The sequence below is a fragment of the Anas platyrhynchos genome, chromosome 2 (assembly GCF_047663525.1).
Source record: "Anas platyrhynchos isolate ZD024472 breed Pekin duck chromosome 2, IASCAAS_PekinDuck_T2T, whole genome shotgun sequence".
NCBI classification, from domain to species: Eukaryota; Metazoa; Chordata; class Aves; order Anseriformes; family Anatidae; genus Anas; species Anas platyrhynchos.
In genome coordinates, this window is record NC_092588.1 from 20,862,072 (window position 1) to 20,888,618 (window position 26,547).

General features: G+C 38.1%; 1 protein-coding gene across 18 annotated transcripts in view; it reads right to left on the reverse strand.

The window, feature by feature from the left end:
• Positions 1-26,547, reverse strand: part of RIMS2 (regulating synaptic membrane exocytosis 2) — a 450,137-nt gene that overhangs the window by 323,011 nt on the left and 100,579 nt on the right. For all 18 annotated transcript variants that reach the window (XM_072034389.1, XM_072034391.1, XM_072034396.1 and 15 more), the window contains one exon: positions 11,951-12,261. In XM_072034389.1, the coding sequence (XP_071890490.1) occupies positions 11,951-12,261 (311 nt within the window). The remainder of the gene's footprint in view (positions 1-11,950; positions 12,262-26,547) is intronic.

Genomic DNA, 26,547 nt, shown 5'->3' on the forward strand with positions numbered 1-26,547 from the left:
TCAGGTAAAGAGAAGGAAAGCCAGCAGGAATAATATTTTCTTTGTGAAATAAAAAGCGATCATACTCTTTGGATGAGATCTATACACAAGCACTTACTTGACTGACCAAGGTGATCATAAAGCTCCTTACGATGAAAAGAAAGTAACAACTACATTGAAGCCCATGGTGTGGTCATGTTGTGGAAATGTATATACGTTGTGTGTATCTCAGTTCATGTGATTTGGAGTTTAATTATTTTTATAAATTCCTTTTAGTCACCTGGCCAATATCTTACAGAATTTATTGCAGTACCTCTACTTTCAGATGACTGATTTGGACCTTTAAAGGCCTCCAAACTTGTGTTGTGTGTCAAAGCGTCCAGGAGATCTGTGATGGAAACAAATATGCGCCTACTAGAAAATAGGTCATTCTACAAACGACAAAGATTAGCCTTTTTGTTTTATGAAGCAGGAGCTAAGAGAACACGTGTATACACTGGATTGCTCATTAATTTCTGCTGTAATTCAATACACTGGCTAAAAGTTGGAGCCTTCCATATCTTGGGAACCAGTTGAAAGAGACTAATTTATCTTCCTTTCATGTCATTGTAGGATTTATGCTGTCCTGGGTTGCTCCTATCTTCAGCTGGCTGGAATACCAGAAGAATATTTTCCTAATGAGGACACACCTCTGGAATTCATTTCCTTTGACAGTGTCATACAGCCTGCATTTTATAAGCATTAAGAAATAGTGCAAATATTTTAATTTGGAGAGACTTCAGTTTAATGCTGGACTTTTATGTTAGTGGAGTAATGGCAGTGCTGGCCATTGCGTTAAAATCTTTGGGGACGGGTGTAAACTAATTTAGTAATTGATTGTTTTCATAAATGTTAGACTTCAGGATACTTAGTGATCACCATGGTATAGATTTCCAAATAAATTTAATTTTCATAGAGGAACAAATGCTTCCAAGAGAAGAACCTCTATGCCACAAAAAGCATGAAATGTAAAATGCTTGTCTTGAGGGAAATCTCTTGGTTTACTCAGCTTCACCAAGATTAACTCTGAAAATAACTAACAGCTTCTGTGAATAACTACAAACGTGACACAGGATATGCTTTTCTCTCTCACAAATATCCATAGGTATTTGAAGGAGGAGTAAGAAGTACCTAAGAACAAATGGTCCTGATAATATGCCAGTGCATCAGTCACTACGGCAAAGTATCCAACACTTTTTGGGGAGAAAACGTTGAGACACTGCTAATACTGGCCTTAATATCCAAAACTCCAGAGTTTGTTTTAAGAGGCTCATCTAGCAAACAGTTTTCCTTTTACCCATTAACTAACATATCTTCCTCTCTTCATTGGTTCTGAGTATCTACAATTGATGTTCTCATTTAGGGAAGAATCTCTGCATTAAAAAAAAAAATAATAAAAAAAAAATCAAAGCAACCAACCTGCTGAGTTATAATTGAATTATTTTTCTTTCAACTTTCCTTTATTCAAAGATCCAACTTCTTGCTTCCAATCTGCATACATATTTTCTAAATGAAAATAAACTCTCCAGTCATCATATTTACTTGAGCTGTAAGACATGGGAAGCACCCAAAATAGGTATTGTTTTTAGGAAGTCTAAAACTCAAGTTAAATTGGTTTTGTTTCAAGAGATCTTTCTCAGCCTATTTCCTGCTAAGGAATGTTACAGGAAGATGAATCATTACACATCCATTTCAGAAAGAAAATCCAATTATCTCAGCATCATGAGGAGGTGAAATGGATGAACTAACTGTTGAGTTGTTGACTTGTTAAAATTCAAGAGGTGAGATTGTTAAATTAATTGTGATTCCTCTTCTAGCATGGAGTATTCCTCACAGTTGTAACTGGAGCATAAAGATCCAACTGAGGAAGGCCCATTTTTGTCAGTCCAGGACCTGATGTCACAGTCAACAAGGTTTAATTAAAATTAATCCACCTCTGGAAGAAAAATTGGTTTTGTGCACTGATTTGGTACGTTAGAATCCAATGACCCTCTGAGGCTTTGGACTTTATTTGCCACTACACAGAAAATCTGATGCTTTCCAGTTTAATCTCCTCTGCCACAGTGGTAGTTTTCTGTTTGTTTGTTTTCCTGAGCATCATGGAAGTCTATCATTTAAAGCTCAGCCAAAGATTTTCAGAAAGTCATTACAGAATAAAACAACCTGCAGCTAAAATGCAATGCTTTCTGTCAAGACATTACCATGAGGACTGTTGGCCTTGCCGTTTTCCTTCTGCCAAAGAAAATGGGTTTCTGCACAAAGTTCACGCTTTATCTTACTGCAAACTGCATAATAAAAACTTATTTGGCAGATATACTACATCTGGGGACCCATTCAGGCATGTAGAATCAGCTGAGAAAACACTGAACCAGACATTGGGAGAACTGTCTGGAGCAACTTAAACCTGCTGTTATTCTCTGAACACGATGCACTTCCCGAGGTCCCCAGTCCGTCTCCCAGGAGCCCAGTGCTGCAGAATCGGGCACGTTCCGCTGTCGCTTTCTGAAAAGCCAGGGCATGGCTGCAGGGCACAGTGCTGCACGGTGCAGAGATGTCAGAGCAAGGTCCGAGCATTAAGTTGCACATACACAACCCACTGCGTATCATACCCAGATATTACCTTGGATTTTGTAACTCTGCTTTACAGTTAAAGGTTACTGACCTCGTATAATTTGTATTTTCATCTTAACGTGAAATGATACCGTACTGCACTAGGTTGCTGGTTTATTCCTTTAAAAGGGAATAGTTCCTTCTGGTTAGTAGGCAACACAGAGGGACCTGTTCTCACTCAAAGGCACAAAATTAAGATTTGTCAGAGCTGGGGAGAGAAGCACTCACATTACTACAAATCTGGAAGGAGACTTACGAATGGTTGAAGCATTGTTGGAAATCAAGAGAGAGGTGAGCAAGAGCAAGGGGAAAGAAAGACAACCAGGCTAGAGAAGAAAAGGTCTGTCTTTAAGTGAAGGAATACCATGAGCATATCTTTGAAAACACTTCTAATGTCCAGCCAGAGTTTAGTCATGAACTCAGATCAGATGATGGTGCACAAAAGAAAGAAAATTAGCAAATAATATCAAAAAAGACACTCCAGAGTGGACAAAGGGACAAACACGGATTTGGCTTCAACAAGGGGCAGAAAGAGAAGCAAAATAATTATGCCAAGGACAAGGCAGAAAACAAAACAGTACCTTTTAATAGCACAATATTTAATCATGAAAATATGGCCATCCCGGTCACATTATGTTACATTCACTTTTCATTTATTTTTTTCCTCAAATATGACTTAATAAAATAGGTTTACATTTACTAGAACTATTAATCTTGCCGTTCTGTTGTCATTTATCTTGTACATTGCATTACAGAACTGATTGCTTTATTATTTGTGTCTTCCAGAGGCACAAAGGAAGAGCCAAGGAATTAGTGCCAGTACTACTTATTCATTCTCATTTTTTATTTTCAGCCCACATAGCCATGGTGAAACGCAGGAACACAAAAGACCATTCACTGAATCGCCTCCTGTAGGTTCCAGAACCACTTTGCTGCCAGAGCCTGCAAACTGGAGTTTGCAGAGTCCGTTATTAAATGTTAGCCCATGCACCCAGCTGCACTCCGCAGACGCCTCTTATTCACCTTTACACACCAATTTTTTAAATATGGAATTCAAACAAAATCTGTTATTTACACTGCAAGAGAAATTAGACTCCAAAGGAAAAAGCACAGCACAACTAAGGATTATGTACACATGGCGAGCCCTAAAATTCATGTTTCTGCAAGGTCAACAAAACAGTGATTTGAGAAGATATGTTCAACCCTGAAAGGTACTGGCCTCGTTAATTAAAAATAAAAGCAAAAATACTACTATCCTCATTTTTCTTTCTGATATTACTTTCTTTCAGGGTCAATTTAGCTAAAACCCAAACTGCACTTCATTCCATAAACGTTAGCTGATGCTAGTGGTTAATACAAGCGTTCAATACCCTGATACAGCTGAGATCTCTGTTTATAAATTTAGATTATGAATGGTCTTTTAGCACAGCTAAAGATGTAGCTGTGACACACAGAAGTGTAACACTGCAGTGGAAGGCCAAATTTCATTTCAAAGATACCGAGTATCAGCAGTGACTATCAAGACTTCTCTAAGCTCATTCTTCTACGAGTGAAGGAAAATCAAATAGCAAGTGCTGGTTACACTGAAATGCAACAAATATAAACAACAACAAAAATATTATGTGTTTAATTAAAACACTCTATAATGTTCTAAAAGAAAAGCAGCAGTTTGGGATTGTGTATCAAGGTAGGCTAGTTCTGCAACAGTTAGGGCATTTTCCTCTTTCTTTACTCTCTTCCCAAACAGATTGGCTTTCTCTGAGAGAAGGACACCAAATTGTATCTACTATTGCTAAGAGGGCCACGAGGGTTTTTGCTACTCAGTACAGATTCTACCGCTACAGAAAGAAGGCTAGCTTAAAAATAATAATAATAATTAAAAAAAAAAAAAAATCATTTATTTTTTTAAATAAAGCAACATAAGAAACGTTTTCAGACAACTCGCTGGTCGTCCTGTTACTTTGCAGGAAAGAAAAGCAGAGGAGGGGAGGGAAAAAAAGAGAGGAGGAAGTAGAGAGAGAGAAAAGGAATTGAATTCTCAAAAACCACACTGCAGTCACAGAGATGCTGTGTGTGCCCTGACTGTTGCATTAGCACCGAAACTATTCATGGTTTGTGTGAGTGGGAGACCCACAAAACCAAGGTTAGGAGAGAAGCAGAATTGTACAGTTTTGCTTCTCGGATGACAGTTGTGCAAAGGTAATGGTGAGAGACGAAAAGCTCCCCTCTTTTGCAGAAGTCAGAGGAGCATGGCGATGCTAAAACCCACTGCAGCCTGCTAATAACAGGTAGGAGCTCAGCACGCCTGCTGTCGCTGGGCTGTGAACTGGCATCAGTACCACTCGGGAGCTTCTTACAGAGCCTCTGCACGCAGACATTAGAGATGGTACCAAACTCCTCACTCATCCTCCTAAGTAGGTGTAGCTTAATCCCTTGTTGTGTCTAATTATTTCATTAACTAATACACTGAGGGATTTCTGACTTTTTTGGACCCAAGGTACTTCTTTTCAATAATTAAGCACCGCATTTTCTCTGGCTCCCTTCCCATAAATTTCTATCGCTTCCTCTGCCCAGAGATGATATTAATTTCCTTTTTATGCTGTTCCAGATTTAGACAGTCAATAAAAGTAGCTTTAGTTTCTACCTGTAAACTGGAATAGCCATAAAATGGTGAACTGTGCCCCTAGACCTGTACACAGAGGTATGAAATGAGTAAAAGAGGAGGTCTGGCAAGAAGAAACTGACTCTGAAACTGAGACTGAAATTTTGAGATTGATATTGGTTTCACTTTACCACGCCAGGGGCTGGCTATCAAAGTGGAGAAAATTACTGGAACAGGAGAAGAACGACAAAAGGTAAAACCTTATGTGGATGCAGTTCCAATCTCAAAACTTCAGTCTTTAATTAATATATTCAAAATATTGTGGGGTATTTGTAATGCCCAAGTGTTGCATCATGTTAGTCAGTGACAGCTCTGTACCTATCTATGGAAAGGAATATTGTTTTAATTTCAAACTCACCTAAAAAATACTTGCACAAAGTGATTAGGTTCATTCATTAAGGCAAAGCCTATCATTTTGCTTTCTCAACAATTGTGTATTTTTCCCACTGTGATGCCCAAACCCATGTAAAATAATAAATTTATGTCAGTTAATTCATACATAAAGAATTCTAAAAAGTTTAAAAATGCAGTTGTCCTTAATGGATAAATCTGAACATGTGGAAATCTACACATAGCATTTTCACTCTAACTCTTGGATACCAACTCCCTTAGTTTAAACATTGTCTCTATACTTTTTTTTTTTATATTTTTCACAGTCTTTAAATAGTTCAGCAGGTGGAAAAATAAACTTGAGCGTGCTTTCAAATATGCTTAGTTTCCACAGCTCCAAGTGAAGACTGCGTGCTTTTCTTAAGACACCTGAGCTCTCAACACAGGTACTCGGAAATAAAACAATCAAAATCAGAGGCTGCACTACCGTGTGGTGTCATAAGTATGTAGGTTGCTCAAGAAAAACAGTGATAATGTTGGAAAGTGGACAGTTTTCAGCCTGATGGAAAGAAATATGACTGGATCTTTCACATGCCAGCATCATGTTTTAACTTGCAATAACCTGCTGTCAGTGGTGTTCTCAGCACCATCCGTTCGTAATTCAGTAATTAATGAAAAGCCATTTGTAAAAGATACAACGTGAAACAGATGTACACACATTTTCAGTTATTTAATGCATGCTGCTCTTTGCTGTTCTTCAGCTAGCTTATGCCTGCTTTTTCCTCTCTCCTCCTGCTCCCTTTTATTTTGGTCTCTTTTTCCTCTCCGCTCACACCCTGACATCCCCAGTTGCAGTCCCAAAAGACAGAGCCTATGCTGCCGGCTCACGTTGGCACTCCTTCCAAGAACAGAAGCAAAGGGACACAGTGGACCATTTCCATTCTGCCACCATTGGAAAAAACACCTCCATATGTGGGAAATGCATGTATATATTCCATAAAAATTAGATGCAGAAAAACCTGCATCTCCGGATCCAAGCAACCTCAATGATCTTGTTTGCAGTTCTCACCCAGAACAAAATGAACCCCCTGAAGCCGCTATAGTTAGTGAAAACTTCTCTAGAATTGTATTTTTTCTGAGAATAAAGAATAGGGAAGATAGAAAACGAACCCCCAAAACACACATGCATCTTTGAAAGAAGGGAAGAGAGATATATTTTATCTTTGCCTGCTGGCCTGGGAAATGGATACTACTGTTGTGCAACTCTGCAGCTGCTCACTCTCACAATTTATTGTTTCCTTTCATTTTGTTTGTTTGTTTGTTTGTGACTTAATCTCATATCCTTACAATTCTGAAGAGGGTTTAGGCAGCTTTGTTCATTAGTCTTGCTCCAAATCATGATCTCGCAGATCATGATCTTCACAGATACCAAGAACCAACTCTCTTTTTTGATACGGCTCATCCTCTGATAGAAGCAAACATAATAATTTGACTCATAAAACATGCAAACGAACTTTCCTGCAATATTTTCACAATTTTTTACATTGAATCTCATGAAAAATATCCCTGAGAAGAGCATATCTTTCAGTAATAGAATGCATAAAAACATATATTGTAAAGTAAAAGTTAACATTTTCAAACTTTGGAAAGAATTTCGGATTCTATGAAGATGTATTGGGGGAAATTAAATCAATTGATCAATTCACATCTTAATTAATTCACATCTGCCTGAACTACGATAATATCATTTCAGGCAGGCATGAGATTAGAAATAGTTACATGACCATAACCTTCTGCTGGGAAGATGCATGGTTCATTCCCTACTTCAAGACAGCTATCCCCACAAAAGGAGTGTGAATGGCCAGACAGATAGGAAAGAGTTTGTATACAAATCAACACATCTGGAATTTGACACAAGATTTACGATTTAAACAACTAAACAAAGTCAGATCTGGAAAATGACTAAAATGGCTTTAAAACTGATCTTACCAAACACAAGAAAAATAATTACCACACAATTCAAACATGGGAACATCACCTGCAGATCTAACAATTCAGGCAAATAGAATGGCACAGGAAAAAGCATTAAGGTTCCCTGCTCCCCAGCTTTTATTAATGGGACGTTACACACATTTTAATAGGACATTATAAACATTTGCCTTGGTTTAGGCTGAGGAATGAAGAAATCAGCCATTTCACATGCTATAAAACGACTGAAAGAAGGCTACGCCTATTCAGACCATTTTGTTGCTAGAAATAAAACTAAGCTTACTGAATAATGGGTAATGTAGATCTTGGGGACAATAAGAGTATGGGAGTGCTTTTTATCAAAATAAAATAAAGAGGGCCCTTTGTGTAATCCAGAATTAATGTGAAATTGGATCATACAAATCAAAGAACTGCAGTGCATACAGCCATAAATCCACCATCTGTGCACAGCAGACCTCAGAACGGACCTTCTGAGGCTCTGGATTACAGAGTAATATTTTGCATTTCTTTGATTCACATCATTTGGCACTTTTCAAAACACCTAGCATTATACTACATTAGAATCCATACTCTGCTCACAGGGTTAAGTCTATGAAAGCCACGATGTATGGTGACTTCTTAACTGCCCTTAGCATAAAATCTCCACGCAAAACAAATTATGGCATTGTCACCTAGGATGGCCAATTACTGAAAGTAAATTAACACTAGATCTTACGGTGTGGCTGCTGCCGCTGCCTTCTTCAAAGATTCGCAACACAGAAAGCTGTAACAACACCGTAAGGCGGATTATAAATATTGGATATGGACAAGGAAAAAAAATTAATAATGGAAAACCGTTCTGCTGGCGCTAAGTGCAACCTGCTGCTGAATCGTTTATAGCTTCTCTTTTCCTCTGCAATACGTCCAACGTAAGAAAAACATCCTTGGAGAATGTGCAATCTGAAATCATCCCAAACTGCTTTAAGGCAACAAATTTCAGATCAATCAGAGGATCTACATTCAAGTACCTGTGTGTCTGAGCAGTTTAGGATCTATCAGTTGGAAATGGAGCTGTTGGGAAGGGAACAGAAGGCCAGTCTAACACTTCAAACAATTACTACTATGTTAATAGAGAATAATAGTAGTAAAGAAAACAGGACAAAAATATAAGTACTACTCGGGAATGGTAAAACTTAAAAGGAAAACAAAACAAAAAAGTAAAGAATAGACAGCAATGGCACTGATGTCCTTGGGATTCAGGGAACATGACCAAGTGTCCTGGTTTTGGCTAGGGTGGAGTTTGTATTTTTCATAGTGGCTCATATCGTGCTACGTTTTGGATTTGTGACCAGAACAGCGTTGATAACACACTGATGTTTGAGTTACTGCTGAGCAGTGCTTGCACAGCACCAAGGAGTTCTCTACTGCTTATGCTGCCCTGGCAGTGAGGAGGCTGAGGGTGCACAAGAAACTGAGACCGGACAGGACAGGCCAAGTGGGCAGGCCAGGTGACTCCATCTAACCAAAGGGATATTCCATTACACAGGACACCACGTTTAGCAATAAAAGATGGGGGGAAAGAAAGCAGAAGGCAGAACATTTGGAGTCATGGCATTTATCTTCCCAAGTTACCATTACACATGATGGAGCCCTACTTTTCTGGAAGTGGCTGAATGGGAAGCAGTAAATTAATTCCTTATTTTGTTCTGCTTCCACATAGATGATCAAAAAAAATATTTTTTTTATGACATTCTACCTTGCTTTTCAGAAAAACTGAAGTATATGGAGTCTTAGAGATACATTTATTGTAAGTGGTTTATTGTTTTTAATTTTTGACATTAATTTTGATGCCAAAATTAATGTATTTGGAACAAAAAACAAAATAGAGATTATATAGTTCTCATTTTCTACTTAGTTCCATTATTTACACTGTGCAAGATACACAAAAAAAAAAAAAAAACATTTAAAATATTTTTCACTTCTTGGTCGTTCCCTATTATCATTTTGATCTGCCACATTTTTCTCGTAGGTTTAGCTTACCTAGATAAACAGATTCTACTCCATACTAGAGTAGCTCAATTTTTGCATTTAATGTAAGAATTAAAATTAGCCTGTCATGATAATCTTTCATATAACATGTTTTTCTACTGGCTGTTAAAAAAGCAAAACAAAAAACAAACAAACAAAAAAAAAAAAGCATAACACAAAGCATTCAGGAACTAAGGCTTGATAAAACAGAATCCTTTAGGAAAAGTTGAGCACAACTGCTTGATGACAACGGTAGTTTTCAAAGGGCAAAAATAAGTTTTCTTAACTTGATCAATAATAATAAGCAGGATATACATGGGTTTATAAACATTTAAATTATGATAAATTATGGTAAATATTCTATGCATGACTTCAGTAGAAATATAATAATATATTATGTTCACTTCTTTACAGCCACAGGGTGTAGTAAAATTGTGAGCCTTCCCAGTATTGCTGCTGAGAACAGAGTTGGCATGACAGCCCATAGAGGCTGGAATTTAAGGCCCATCTCCATCTCTGACTTTTAGGCTACTCTCTCCCAACGACGCTGATATTGCCCTCTAACAGCCCATTTGACCAACCAGCCCTTCATGACTGGGCATCAAGCAGGAACCCTTTTCATTACCTCCATCAAAGGAAAGACAGTTAACTTGAGGCACACTAGGCAAGAAAATTATTCAGCAGACCCTCTGACTTTCAAGCACATGCAACACACAGAAATATACTCAAGGCATACTTGCGTGTGTTAATGAGGGAACACGAGTATTAGTATCAAAATAAAACAGAAAGAGGATAAACCTGGAAAGAGCACTCTGTTGAGCAGTGTTGATAACAATTAGCAGAATGGTTCTGACTTCAGGCATGAAGTCCCCATTCTTCCTGCTGATAAATATTAATTTATACTGCCCATGTTAGAGTAAATACATATTACATATCCGAACGATATGTTTGTATCACCCTCTGTCCCTCTTTGCACACACACATAACATAAAAAAGCTTTCAGAGTTAATTTATTGCTAAGAACAAGAAAGCCTGTTGATTTTTTTTTTTATCATCCCATTAATGTATGATTCCATCTCCCAGGCAAAATTAAGTAAAAAAATAAATAAAAAGAGAATCAGACTCTGGCTCATCATCTCTCCTGCTCCTTAGCATGAAGTTAAGCTGCCAGCTTTAGTTCTGTATTTCTTGGATACCACACAAATAACTGAGGAGCACTCATAGCCACCAGGTACTGAACCCATCAGCTGAAATGGGAGCAAAGGGCAGCAGGCAGAACAAGTGAAACAAAAAGGGCCAGATTAATTACATTTAATTTGTTCCCAAATAAAACCAAAACCAGGAAATGAAATATGGTAGAATCCAAGAGGTGAGGTGGAGGGAAAATGATTTTAATTGTATTAGCTGCAAAAGATATTATAGCTGTCTAACTTGCTTCAAGTTTGAGGTATAAATATTGCTAAAAAGGTTATGGCTGGGCAGCAAGTAGAAGGTTGCCAGATTATGCTGCTCTGGCTGCCAAATACCAAGTCAGGTAAAGGCCTCTGGAGAGAGAGGACATCATTTCCATGGAAACACGTGAGCAAGCTGACTTTCTTCTTCCCCTCCCCAACATGTTTCAAGTTCTAGTCTGGTCTTGTTTAGAAGGAAATTCAATTTATTTAACATAACAGGTTTTACTTCTGTGTTCCAGTAAAGTGCAGCTGCAGAGGTTGAGAGCCTTCTGGTGACTTCTGGCAGAATCACATCAGGAAAGGGATGGAGGATGCATCTCCACCCTCTGGCCAAATCCAGGTCCTACTATGTTACTGTTGAAACAGCCACTCAACCAGTGCTGAGTCAAATCATCGAAAAATAAATAAAAATTGATTCTAATAACAAGAACTAAGAGCAAGAAACTGAGAAACAGTGAAAATACTCAGATCACCACTCAAAGATTTCATCATCACCCATTAACCTTCAAAAAAACATTTTTGAACCCTATTTTGGATTACAAAAATTCAGCCATGAAGTGAGTGGCCTCAAACTCACATGTGTACAGCATGACTGTGGTTCAAGCAAGTCGCAAGCACGTGGACAGGCTTTGTCACACTGCCACTGTCATTTTCCGTGAACTCTTTTTATGAGAAGGAGCAAAGAATACACATTGTCTATGACCATCTGAACACAATAAGAGGCTCTTCAGCTGCTTCTGCTTAGGGTTGTTTCAAAATGCCCAAAATGGATTTTATAGGTTACAGAATAAAAACAAGATTAAAGCTCAAAAAGAAAAAAATACATTTGTCCCATAAATTCAACAGATCTTTTCAGTAAAAATACTAAACACTTTCTTACCTGTCTGATGGTGTGTCGCTTGTTACTTGGTGCTTTACTCCTGAACCATTCTTAATCGAGTCTTGTCTGGTGAGCCCTTGAGATCTACTTTTGTCCAAACCTTGTGTGGATATGTCACCTGGCGGACCTTGGTACTGCGAATGCTCCTGCAGCTTTGCTTTCTTCTCTTGAGGTGCTTCCTCGTTCCGCAGACCTCTGATACCTTCTTGGTCAGGCTGCTGTGGCGCGTTTGATCCACTGTTATAAAACCAGGCTCCGGATTTTGTGAGGATTTCTTGTTGTTTTCGGCACAAGTTACATACCCACATTACCTGTTCAGACATATTTAAACAGAAAATCTGTTAGCTAGTAATACTGTATACAAGCTTTTATCAAGTATGCATCAACTGATCAAAGTATAAATAATACTATTTTAACTTTTCTGTTATAATTACAATAGTTTAGCTACAGCACAACATGTCTGTACGACCATGGAAGATTTTTTTTTTAAATATATATAAACAGAAAAATAATTTTATTCTACCTTTGCTTCAACATTTACAATACAGGGGAAAGCCACAGACAGCAGACAAAGGAAAAGCATCTACCAACTGGCATTCCAATGGCATCAAATGTAAAATTTGAAAATAAAGACTAAAGGCTGAGGACGACAGAAAAAAATGAAGGGATAAAAACTTAATTAAACATTTGTATTATTTATTCATTAAACCATTTTCTTAATAAGTCAGAGTATGGAACTTTGGAACAGATTCTTTGCTCATTTGCAACAAGTAACTTCATAATACACCAAAAGACTCTGCTGTGGTCTGTATTTTCTATTCACATGAAGAAGCTGACTTCAAGACGTGACTTGATTTTCAAACCTATTGCAAATTAAAATCATTTTATAAATAAAGTAGCACAATACATATGGTGGTGAGCCTCTCCATCTCATAGCCAAGAATTAGCTTTCACTGTACGCTTGCTAAATGGTTAAAATTATTATAACTTCCCAGTTGTGAGATCCTACACTTAGTGATGAGATTTTTAATATTCAGAAATGTACTCATTTGCAAGGCTTTTGTGTCTGCTCACCTTAGCCATGTGACAGCACAGGAAACTGCCAATGCCAATTATTTGTAAATTAATTTCACATTCAATTCTTACATGACACTAAAATATATCAGGATGTAATGAATAAAATATAAGAGGCGAGCTATTAATTCAATGGCATATTCAAATTGCTTAGGATGTTATCTTAAAATTTTTATTGTATTTAAAATTAATTTACCACAAGTTTAGTCCATCACCCTATAATTTAATTTTTTTTAGCCTTAACTTGGTTCTTTATGTTCTTTATGTACTTTTTGTCTTATTTCCCAAACAAAATGATATCACTTTGGAACTCCATGTTCCTTCACTGTCTACACTCAGCCTCTGGTTCTAATCTAACACCCGAGTTGCCTCTTTTTCAAAAATTTACAGTGCAGAACATTCAATGGCTTAAGTTAAAGCTCTTCGTTATTCTTTACAGTGCTAGATGGTTGAATCGCATTGGGAGTGTCTCCAAACTTGTAACCCACCTGGCTCAGTCCACTGCAAAAGGTTTCAGAAGCTGCAAGCTGCATCTTACTTTTATTCTCCAGTAAGTTACCTAATAGAAAATCTGGGCCATGCTGTCTCATTAAGTCTCCCCAAAAATGTTTTGGTGAAAGCTTCATACAGAAGGCTACTGGAGTACAGAGCTCCTACTCGAGCTCACAGACTGCCAGGTGGGGGTAGGAGGAGTAGGCACTGCTCGCCAGTGGCAGCGTGCCCCATCCCTCCTCACTTTTTAGTGCCCACCTTGGAGTAGTCAAGTCAGCTGATTTCCACAAGGCAGAAGGAGCTATCCAAGCACTGACAGGGTAAAAGGAGAGGCTGCCCAAGTAGCTGGCTGTCTGAAGTAGGCTACATCTCCCCAGAAGAAAGGTCAATGTTGCATATGCTTCAGGTCTGGCCATCATTCAAATACTAATGGCACAACAACTCTGTTTTCCTTTTCCTAATAATTATGTTAGAAAGTAAATAAAAGCTCTGAAGTAGAATTTCAGCACAAAAGACAGAAGTATTTTCACCCTCCTTAGTCCATAACAATTAAAAGCCTTTAGCATTTCTGTTTGTTCCGCACACCACTGAAAGAGACTTTCCACCTGTGTGTCAGTGTAATGAAAGGAGCAGACTCAAAACAATTATTTAAGTATAAAAATACATAAAGTTTGACTCACTGCAGCACAAAATCCCTGAAAGCTTTTTGTATTATTTTCCTGTATTGGTAGGTGTTAAAATGTCACAAAAACTAGGTATCACAGTCTAAACACTTGAGCAACTATGTCCTTGTCATCCATTTTCTCCTGGGACAATGCACTCCAGGACAAACGGTATTATCCTCCTGTACCCTACAAACTGATAGGTCTTCCTGAATGAACAGGATTTAGTATCTCCTCTAAAAGCAGAATCACGAGAGCACTCCTGATCTAACCTCTTCCCCGTGACACACAAAAATTAGTGATCTGTTTCAATATCAATCTCGGCTGCTGCCAAGCTGGGTAGGTGGCGATGTACATCAGAGCACAGCAATGCAATTGGCAGGGCCACGAGACCTGGATGAAACAAGCAAGCTTTTTCTGATAACAGTTCCAACAAGCCCAGTGCCCGGGCAAAGATGCTATACCTATCTTTGCTGCAGTTATCTACAACATCACCTGGTATTTTCATTTCCATCTACAGCCTGGAAGCTGTTTCTCACTGTCTGTCAGTGACAGGTTATGGAACATGGGCAATGTTACAGCCCGGGCCCTACTGAAGTCAAACTGGTTCCAGCTGTTCCCATCACGCAACGTTTCTTACAGACAACCAAAGTAACTGGGTCAGACCTGCAGGAAAAAATGTGGGCACTTATGCTGAAAGCACCTCATGAAACAGAAGGAATAATTTAAAAAAGAAAAAAGTGCTTAAGGTATTCCAAAGCCAGACCATGGAAACACACGCAGTTATGTATTTTGCAGATTTTTTTCTGCCTTTTTAAAGAGTGTTTCATAATGCACACAGCTAACACTCCTGAAGCTTAATTTACAATGTGGTCCAACATGCAGTCTTCCATAGTGTTGACCCAAGCAGTTATAATTTTAGCTTCAAGTAATCACAAAGCCCATGGTAAGTGCTGCACAGGCACAGAAATTTACGTGCTGTCAGTGTGCACCACCAAATTCGAGCCCTCCTCCACTACAGGGCGCAAATGACTTCTCCATCTCACCGTGTGTAGAAGCATTGCTTCAACAGAAAAAATCCTGGTAATTTACAGCACAGACCCCCCAGCTGAATGGCAGCCATGGGTGTAAGAGCACCGGGAGCAAGGTGGCATCCTCCAGGGCAGGACTTCTCCTGCCACCATGCGCCTCTGGGGCAGCTGCTCAGCAGCTCCCAGACCCCATGGAGTGGCTCTGACCTTGCCGAGCCCCCAGCAGGATTTTGGGTGACTTTGGATGGAAATAGAGCAGAGAGGGGAAAGGGAAACTGTATGAGTGGATCCCGTGCTTAATGAATGCCTTTTGACATATCTGCAAAGAAGATCCACAAAAGCTTCCCCTCCACAGCAGTACCTACAAAAGGCCCTTCCCTTACATAAGGGATTTGCAGCCTGGCAGGGGCACACTGCCTCCTGCGCCCACTCCTAAAACTCCTCACCACCACCCCGAGGAATTCAAAGTGTAAGTTAGGAACACACTCTGCACACAAACATCACTGTTGCAGTTTGGGGTCAATTCTTACCACTGATTTTAAAAGCAAAAGAAGGACAAAAATGTGCTTTTCAACAGCTCTAATCGGTAAGTAAATTTAGATTCTGAAGTGCGAGCGAGGCTGATCCACATTTCAATACAAAAGCCTGAACCACCACCTAGTGCCTAGGCTAAGAATTGCTGAATACCTTTTCATTTATCCTGCAAAGAGTGAAAAGAATCACACAAAATACATCTAGCCTGACATTTTGACATTAACTCTCATTTTAATTTAAGACAAAAATCTTTTTTTTTTTTAATAAAACACTTTTTTTTTTGAGAAGACATTCTGAATTGGGATCAGACAGATTTGCTTCAAACCCTCCATCTGCTTGAAGTTCACAACGATTAATTCTACACACAGAACAGACAAGTTCTAACTATTTCGGTATTTCTTCACCACTTTTTACAAGATTATTCTACAGCATGCTCTCCCCAAAAGCTTTCATTACACAGTATTAGTACTATTTATTTTTTTCCATAAGCACACAAAAACAAACTCTGCAACACCTGCAATAACCAAATAATCAGCCACTGAGTGTCTACATGTTGGACATAATTAAGGCAAGAAAAACTACTCCTTTGTGTTGTCCTAAATAAAAACATTACATATTTGTTCATCAGTTGAAACTCTTCATAACATATTACACATTGTAAACCCATTAGAAGGGAAAAGAAATGTATAGAAAAATCATATTTCAATACATTTTCAACCAAAAATGGGTAATTTAATAAAAAATGATACAGTATCACAGTCTTTTTAATAGCATCAGAAAATTATGTGGAAAAAAAAAAAAGATACCTCACAAAATGCTATATTATGTGTATTATTAAAGCATAGATGTCCCAACATATCTTCCGAGAGCAAAATGGAAGTCTTACTGCATTGAAGTTTTTATTAAAAGACACAGTATATTTGATTACACATCAGCCTGAGTTTGATACTTCAGATACTACAGTCTAAGACCCTAAATCTTCATTAGCCTTCAGAATATTACTTCGAATTACAGGTGTGCACAGGTCCAAAATCATACTGGAAGGGTAGTAAAACTTCTAGAGAAGAGTAAGACTTGTTATTCCTACCAGCTCTCTTAACATGCATGTCCTTGCCAGAAGCAGGCAATATATTAGCATTATATTAACTGCTGTGCTTCTTGCTAGATAATTTCCCCAAAATTCACGTGGTTTAAAAATATGTAGCTATTATGATGTGTACCATTTCCTAAACATTCTCAAAAGTAGCAAGAACGTAGCATTGAAAGGAAGGGGAAGGGAAACGAAGAGTAAGAAAACTCATTGCTTGACCCTAGCATGGAGACAACTAATCACATTTACCGACATACTGAAGTTAGTTCCTTTTTTTCAGTGCATCAGTCTGTCTGCAAAACAGCTTGATTACAACAGGGAGGAAGCGCAATGTCTGAAGCCACCCTACACCACAGAAATTTTTTGAGGAAGAAATACTTCCACCTCTCCACTGCTTTGCCTTGGAGTAGACACTGCTGAATCAGTCTTGGCAGTGTGCAATATGAGCCAGCTTCCTCTGCACACTCACTGAAGTTACAATTACACAGCAAACCTGTGTCTTCTGCTGATGTGGCCCTACCATAAGCCCATTGATATCTTCCTTACCTCTAGTCCCAATTTCTGATGAGCTTTCCCTATTTTGCCTGTTTAATCAATGGTTGTCTTGATTCAGGGACTTCAAGAACCCTTTGAACATTGTTTCGCTAGAAAATATGATCGATCTGCTCTTCTGGACATTGGTTTGTTTCCAAATACATTCAGTCACACATTTTTTTCCCCAGTAAAATACCAAAAGCACTTGATTCCAATATTAATTGTCGTTCAGAAGTAAAACTTCTTAGAACTCTTGGTTAAAAGAATAGTTTGTTTCAAAGCTCTTTGAATTAAAATAGAAGACTTCTTGAAGTTAGCTAAAATATTAAATCCTATCTATTTGGTTCTGTACACTATCAAAAATGGATCATGTTTGCTCTAAAACACAATAATTCACTTTTTTTTTCTCAATCTGAAATCTGGATTCTCTCTTACAGCTAAGACTACTAATATCCATTACTGGTGAGAGAAAGTTATTATTCATTTCTACAAGGTGCTTCCTTTAAAATTTTTAATTCTATTATCCTTTTGTTGTTGTTTTGGGTTGGTATTTTCTTTGTTTTTTAATGAAAGCAATTGCTTACAACTGTTTAAAACTGTGCAACACTTACAGCATCTTCTATAAATAGCCAGCATTCATATTTCTGGAAAGTGTAGGGGCTTTCACAGTAGCTGGAGCATTCAGGGTTCATCTCTTGCGACATCCCTCTAAAGGTTCAGGTCAAGATGTTTTGTAGTTAGGAAGATTTTAAAAACATTAACTGCTTATTTTGGAGAGCATGGAATAGATCGTGCCTAATTTATGCTCAAACAGAAAGCAGAAACTTTTCCATTTCATTATACAGTTCTCGCCATACAGACAAGTCATCGCATTCTACCTTTTTTTTTTTTTCAAAGAAATCTTGCTTCCTTTTCCTGTGTTTTCTTTCCATGTATATATTCTTTTTTGAAGCTTAAAACAGTGTCTCTCTTGTTTTCCAGTGTCAATCCTACTTTGAGAAGCAGGTTAGACTAGAGGAATCCCAAGGTCCCTTCCAAACTGAATGATTCTATGACCACTTCCAACTGCATTTTTGTAATTCTTTTCCTAACAAATAAAAAAAAAATCCCAAATAACTGTTTTAAGGTCAGCAGAACTATTCTGGATGTATTTAATTGCAACTGAGAACAGAAACTCCTCGTAGTTGGTATGGTATTGGGAAATTTTTCTTAAAGACTTTTTAGTTTTTATTTGATGCCAATCAATTTTATTGCTTCTCTTACAAAGCCAAATGAATCTGCAAGATTTCATAACCTCTACAAAACAATCAGCAACATTACTGACACTGCATACTAGCTTCTTCTACTGCTGCACAATAGCAAACAGAGGCTGTATTTTACCATTTATCCATTCAACTATACACGTGGGATGCCTTCATCCTTTGTGTAACACTACTTCCTTCAGTGAAATTAATGCATTCATTCAATGAAGTATATTACACGAGCAAAGATTATGAATTTGTGACTATTATAAAAGAATTGATAAAAAACTTATTTTTTCAACGTTTTCTTATGCCACTAGTCTGTGCTATGGTACTGTCTTTCACTTTCAGGCAAGTAATAAAGTTAAAATCAGTCTGGCCAACTGCCAAAACTACTGTAATTTTTATTGGCCCTATATTCATAATGATTCATTTGGCTGTTTACACCTGCCCCATGGACACATATTCCTCAAAAATGTATTAAATACCTTCATGGATTCCAAGAGTACTTAATAAAATTGGGAAAGCTTACAATACTAATATGAGACTAGCATCTTTACATAAATTTTAAAGAATATATGTATTTGTACAAATATTTTTTGCAGATAATGGATATATTATGTATGAAGAGTTACGATGGTCACAAACAGCTGAGTCAGCATAAAGTTGGCACATTGCTTGTGCATGCTTTTGATACAATATATAGTTATGTGGCTATTTTTTTACGCATAGAAGAGAACAAAATCATGACTACAATGTTATAAAAGGTATACTCACTTTTTGTAATAATGCTGTATTAATTATTGTAATGAGATGGGTCATCTCTGTTTTACCAATTTTTTACTACCTTTAAGGCATATAAAAACAATTTCCTTCATAAATTTTCTTTTTGTCTAAGAGTAAAATAAGGGAATAAGACACCTGACTAGGAAAAAAATATTTGTGTTTTAAAAATGTAACAAACCTCTCCAAGTGCACAACATTAACAACTAGAAATTTTAAGTTGGAATGCTAATTTAGGTGGGTTAACATAAGTCAAAGATATTTCATAAGCATGCTCTTTTTTTCTAAAGTAGACTGCATAAAAATAAGAAGTTCATATATAAAATAACTCGTGTTGTCAAAGATCTGCACAGGCACTAATTTGCCTTTTTCGTTATGGCACAGGCACATCTGTACACTGCTGAGTCTGAAACATTTCTGAACAATTCCAATGGAAATAGCATGTAATTCCTGCAGAGCCATACAGACGATAAACAATTCTTTCATGAGCTTTCATGATTTCATAAGGAACTAGACGGTGGAAAAACGTCCAGTGAGGAAATGGCTGATGTGAAACCAGGTGTGATCTGGTCATAGTACACACTAGCAAGTGTTATGTCCCAGCTGCACAGCTTCCAAAGCTGAGTATGTAAGCCCTTACAGTACCCCAGAGAGCCATGAGGGCTCATTAAATAAGTGTGGTGTTTTTTTGTGAAATAAACCTGCTATAAATGAACAGAATCTACAACACATTTCTAGATGGTCTTCCTTTAACTTTGGAAACTTGCATAATTATGTAACATATAGAAAATGTATAGTTGACCAAACTGCACCAATACTAAATTTGTAACAATCTCAAGGAAAAAAACTGAGCATGCATTTGCTGCCATTCTTCTCAGCTACAATTTAAGCTCATTTAATAAGAATATTGGATTTAAAGAGACCTTGTGCAGTGATTCCACGTGCCTGCTGCATCAGGCAGCTTTACAACTTAGTAAAGCTCCAACATAAAATTAGCTAGAAATAATGAGGCCAGAATCTATCAAAATGCTTTTCCAAGGCTTAATGCTGCAGTGGAGAGAATGCCTTTTAATTTCCAGTGTTCATTTATTCCAAGCTACTTTTATTACTCTTTATTCTTATACCAGCGTCACTGAGTTTAAATAGCTCTTTTCTCTCTGTGCTCGCTGCCTGGTATTTCTGAAGAGAAATTGTCTGAAGAGACCAATCGCATACCCATAAAAACCCTTCAGTTTTTGCAAGATGTGGCTCTTTTGGGCTAAGCCTATCCCAGAAAGACGTAGCCCTGTCAGAGGGCCAGGTGCCAAGCACACAGTGCAGGGAACAGCACGGAGCAAGAACTGTTTCTAATAAGCAGCTCAGACACAGTCACATAACTATGAAAAGCGGAACTGAGGGGTGTCGAGCAGGTCTGGTCCACAGAGGTGTCCCTGGCCTGGAGTACTGCAGCCTTAGCTTCCAGTCACACACACCATCATCCCAGCAGTCCTGCTCTGTACCTACAGGCACAGGAAAGAAAAGGATTTAACCCACTTTCAGCACATCCTAGACTCCCATACTGTTTTCAGTGATTTACAATAAAAGGACTTTTAGTTAGGAGTAGAAATTCTTATTAGTCCTTAAATTCCTAATTTTACGCTTAGTGCTGCCTAATCTAGTCCATTTTTACTACTGGAGTTTGCAAGATAATCCACTTTCTTATGACATGCTATCTCTTTCCTCCTCTGTACTGATAATTATCCAAATTTGTGTCACCGATGTATTTAATTACTGCATTCCTGTCCTCTATGCCAAGTCCAGTAGTGAAAACATTAAACATTTTCCCAATACTCATGCTTGAGGAACTGGGAAGTTGCTTATAGCTTTCTCCTATAAATATCATTGTTCAGTTAAGCCTCATTGTTTCACTTGAGCCAGTAAAGTGTAAGTCGCACTATGTCATTTAATCTTCTGTAAAGAAGTTGCAGGTAATTGTTACAGGCTAATCCCTACTCATCCCTGCAAATAAACTTGAGTTCCTTGAATTCTCCTGTCCAACTGTTTTTACCTGCTTGGTTGTTTAATTCACAGAATCACAGAATCATCTAGGCTGGAAGAGACCTCAAGATCATCGAGTCCAACCTCTGACCTAACACTAACAAGTCCCCCACTAAACCATATCGCTAAGTTCAACATCTAAACATCTTTTAAAGACCTCCAGGGATGGTGACTCCACCACTTCCCTGGGCAGCCCATTCCAATGCCTCGCAACCCTTTCGGTAAAGAAGTTCTTCCTAATATCCAACCCAAAACACCCCTGGCGCAACTTTAGCCCATTCCCCCTCGTCCTGTCACCAGGCACGTGGGAGAACAGGCCAACCCCCACCTCTCTACAGCCTCCTTTTATGTACTTATAAAGAGCAATAAGGTCGCCCCTGAGCCTCCTCTTCTCTAGGCTGAACAAGCCCAGCTCCCTCAGCCGCTCCTCATAGGACTTGTTCTCCAGGCCCCTCACCAACTTCGTCGCCCTTCTCTGGACCCGCTCAAGCACCTCGATGTCCTTCTTGTAGCGAGGGGCCCAAAACTGAACACAGGACTCGAGGTGCGGCCTCACCAGAGCCGAGTACAGGGGGACGATCACCTCCCTAGCCCTGCTGGTCACACTGTTTCTGATACAAGCCAGGATGCCGTTGGCCTTCTTGGCCACCTGAGCACACTGCTGGCTCATATTCAGCCGACTGTCCACCATCACTCCCAGGTCCTTCTCTGCCTGGCAGCTCTCCAACCACTCATCTCCCAGCCTGTAGCTCTGCTTGGGGTTATTGCGCCCCAGGTGCAGGACCCGGCACTTGGCCTTGTTGAACTTCATGCAGTTGACCTCAGCCCATCGGTGCAGCCTATCCAGATCCTCCTGCAGAGCTTTCCTACCCTCGAGCAGATCGACACACGCACCTAACTTGGTGTCATCTGCAAACTTACTGAGGGTGCACTCAATGCCCTCATCCAGATAATCAATAAAGATATTGAAGAGGAACGGCCCCAGTACCGAGCCCTGGAGAATGCTGCTAGTGACCGGCCTCCAGCTGGATTTGACTCCATTCACCACAACTCTTTGGGCCCGGCTATCCAGCCAATTTTTAACCCAACAAAGCGAGAAGAATTCTTCTTCAGAGAAGAATTTTCTCTGTTGAGACTGTTATTAGAGCAACTGCTGCTGATGGATTAAAAGTTTATGATGGAGGAAAAGCAGCCAAATTTTGGGTAGAAAAATATAATACACAGTCATGGCTGGAGTAAGGTAACATAACAGACACTAGAATTACCAATTTTCCACAGCTTTATGGCAAAGTCATTAACTCTAACATTTTCTCTCACAAATCCAGCATGTCTTTAAGGAAAGATAATTAGAGGATTGTCTTGGTTTTCTTATATATTTTTATAATAATTAGTTCACACAAAGTATTGTGTTCCAACTTGTAATTGAAATCATCCAAATGACAACCCCAAGTTGTTTTACATCACAAAATTTCTTACTGAATCATAGAATCATTAAGCTTGGGAAAGACCTCCAAGATCATCTGGTCCAGCTGTCCCCCTACCACAAACGTTACTCACTACACCATATCCCTAAGTACCACATCCAATAATATTTAAATGTCTTACAGCAAATTGATTTTGAGACTTTTGTAGCCTTGAAGTCTCAATTAGATATTATTTATGTTACGTTATTTTTGAACTTTGTGTTCAAAGTTGTGTAATCACTTCACAGCTTTATTTAAGAACCAACTAATAAAAATATTGAATGATCTACAGCAAAAAATGTGCTGAGCATGTTCATTAGTTAATGTATGTAGGCTGTTCTGAAAATGAATCACACAAAGCATTTACATGTTATTTACTACTGCAAGACACGACATCATCATCAACAAGAGGCCAAGAACAGAGGCAGGCCACAATAAGTCTGTGGTCTGTATAAAGATGTCACTGAATTGAAGTCAACAGAACCACACCATTTATATCCTCTGTGTCATTACTCACTACTGAAGTTGTCTGAAAAAAATGCAAGATTCAACTCTAGTAAAATGTAACAGAATGGTAAGATGCCTAGAAAGCAGTTGCTGCTGTATTGAATCCCATATAAACATTCTTCAATTTAACATAAAAATGCTGCCTAGACTCTAGCTGCAATGTAGTCACAGCAGCACAGCTTTCAGTGCAGGCTGCAAAGCTCAGCTGAGAAACTAAGACACATTTTCTGGCCAGAAACCTACACTAAATTCCATGTTAAGACAGCTTCACTGTGAGAAGAATTCAGGATGTACACATCTTATTTCTACATGAGATGCTGTCACAAGTAACACTGACAGAAAAATCTAAGATTAAAAAGAAATAAATGTACTTCAGCTTAATAAATTTCAAAACAGAAAAGCAGAAAAAGAGTTGAAAAGCAACAAATTTAGTGACACCTAGCACAGTCAGGTATATATTACTTATCAGTATGCTGAAGAGAACAACCACATTTCTTGAAGGAAAAATGAAGTTACTTATGAAATAAAGTTTTGTGGGTTTTGTTCTATATATATATATATATATATATATGTATAATATATATATATTAATTCCAGTCTCAAATACTTCTTTTTGTTAGGAAACACATGAGGATGCAAACAAAGTGAGAACAGGACTGTATCTTGAAGAACACCAATAGCCGAACCATGCCAGGATATCAGTTAGCAGCTAACCACTAATGGACTTTTCAAAAACTCTTACCTAATTATAAAGACAATTTAGTCCTGACAAACAAAGCCACCCAATTCTTCCCTGGTTGTTATGTGTAAGTTTGCCACTGCTGACATGCTCTGTCATGCTCTGTCTGCCTCAGACAATTGCATTACACAGCAGAAAGCTCTTTTCTTGGGGATTTGGGGCACGAACGAACAAACTCTACGGCAACTATGACAAGTAGATGACATGCAGATTAGAATGTTTCACAAAAAACAAAACAAAAAAAAAAAACGGCATTAAGTTACCCTTTCCTCAAGTACAATAAAACGTAGACAGGTAAATCATCTGAAATAGTGGTTTGGTAATATCATAACAAAATCATCCTGGCTCCATCTAGTGGACTTCAGTGCACCCTGTTGGCAACGTGACTGTAACAGAGCAATAGAAAAATACTGGAAAGTTGCAGCAAGGACTATGAAGTTTCCCTCAAATAGTTCTGGCATTTTTGTGAACAGCCCCTGAAGTTTGACAGATTTCTTTAAAGCTTCCTGTCTCTTTTTACTTTTCGATTTCAGATTGGGGTACTTGAAAGGCTCAGAGGCCCCCAGTTCAACCTCACCTTAAGCACACAGTTGCAGTGTTCTCTGGTGTTATTCATGCTGCACTATCAGCTTTCCTATAAGCAAAAATAAGTCTAGGTACTTTAGGATTCCTTCAAATCTGTGGAGTATAAAACATTCACAGTGCAAATCTGCAAATCTCTGAATTAGGAGAATCCCCTGAGCAAATATCAGCCACAGAGCAAACCGTTTTAACTGCTTTTATTGTTACAACACCTTGATTTGGATTCACCTTTTTTGGTGGTGGTTGTCAGATGGCTTTTTTTTTTCTTCACATCTGACAATATGAAGAAATCAAACATTGTAAATCCCAATTTAACGTTTTAAATCCCAATTTAAATGTTGCAGTTTTTGTCAGGAGTACTGACAAAGTTTTGTGTGGTCTTGTTTTTGTTCTTTGCTGATTGCTCCTTATAGTTAGGACAGTAGCTGTAGTAACATGGTTAAGTCAGAGTGGATGACAGATGATGAGCACACCAGTAAACCGCCTCCTGGTTTACGTTTTACATAGTGGATGACCACAACTGACACACTCCAGCTCATCATCATAGATTCTAGACCTGAAATTTCAGCCCATTCTTCAAAATACCCTTATATACACTGACAGCGTTTCAAAGGATAGAAAGAACTGGTAAATTGTAGAAAGAAATTCTGCAAGATTGAGGGTTCCCTCTACCGCAACCGATGTTTGTAAAGACAAAATCATGCCAGCTTCATTTACACTGCTACAAAGAGATGAATTTCTCAGAGATGAATTTCTGAAAGATTGATCCAATGACACAGATTTTCAAAAGAGGGAAACAAATTCACTCTCAGGAAAAAAAAATTATTTTAGATCAATAGTTTTAAGTGTGAAAGCAATATTGCTGCAGTTGGGTAACACAGAAGACCTGATATCACCAAGAAAAGGGAAATGGTGTTTTGCTTTTTAATATATGTTATTTGAAAGTAATGTTATTTGAAAGTAATGTAATTTTTGGAAAGGACTTGAAAAAATAATTATGTTTTTTGGTTTGGTTTGTTTTTTGTTTGTTTGTTTTTACAAATCTTAGTACACTTATACTGCAACCTAATGAAGTGAAAACAGCAGTTCTGCACAAAATCAGAATCTGCAGAATGACATCAGAAGCATCGTCTCAGACCTGAGGCAAGATTCAACAGTGTCTGGATTTTCAAAAAACTCCTACATTTTATCTTGCCTGAATTTATCAATGTTATCTTTCTTTATATGTCAGAAAACTGGAATATATTTAAACTGATGACTAGACAAGTCTGCATTCAAGGAAACATATATGGTAAGGATTTTCTAAGTTTTCTGTGATTTTTTTTTAAAGTCTCTAAGTTCACCCTACTCCAATAACAACTCAATGAAACCAGTTCCCTTCATCACTTCCATTCGTCCTGTTCAGGGCCTCACAGGGACATAGCATTGAGTTCATAGTCCTAAAGGATGACCTCTCCAAAATAAGGACAGAAGTTCTTAATACTACAATTCTGAAGTACAGGTACAAGAACCATAAACACACAATTTCTCTGATTCTTAAAGAAAAACAGAGTGACAGCAACATCAAACTTCAGTAATATAAATGATTCCTTACGGAATTCCTGGGCCAAGTGATAGTAAAGGCAGTATTTTTCATCTACTAAAGGTTTATTTGCAGGATTTCTTGGGATCAGTTTTCTTCACTCCCATGTAAAAAGCTGATTTCTTATAAGCATGAGGTGCTTATGGCGTGGAAGAAATACTCACATTGGAATATATAAATACTCACTATACTATATACTCACTATACTAAATACAAAACTATAATTCAAGCAAACTCAGGCCAGCA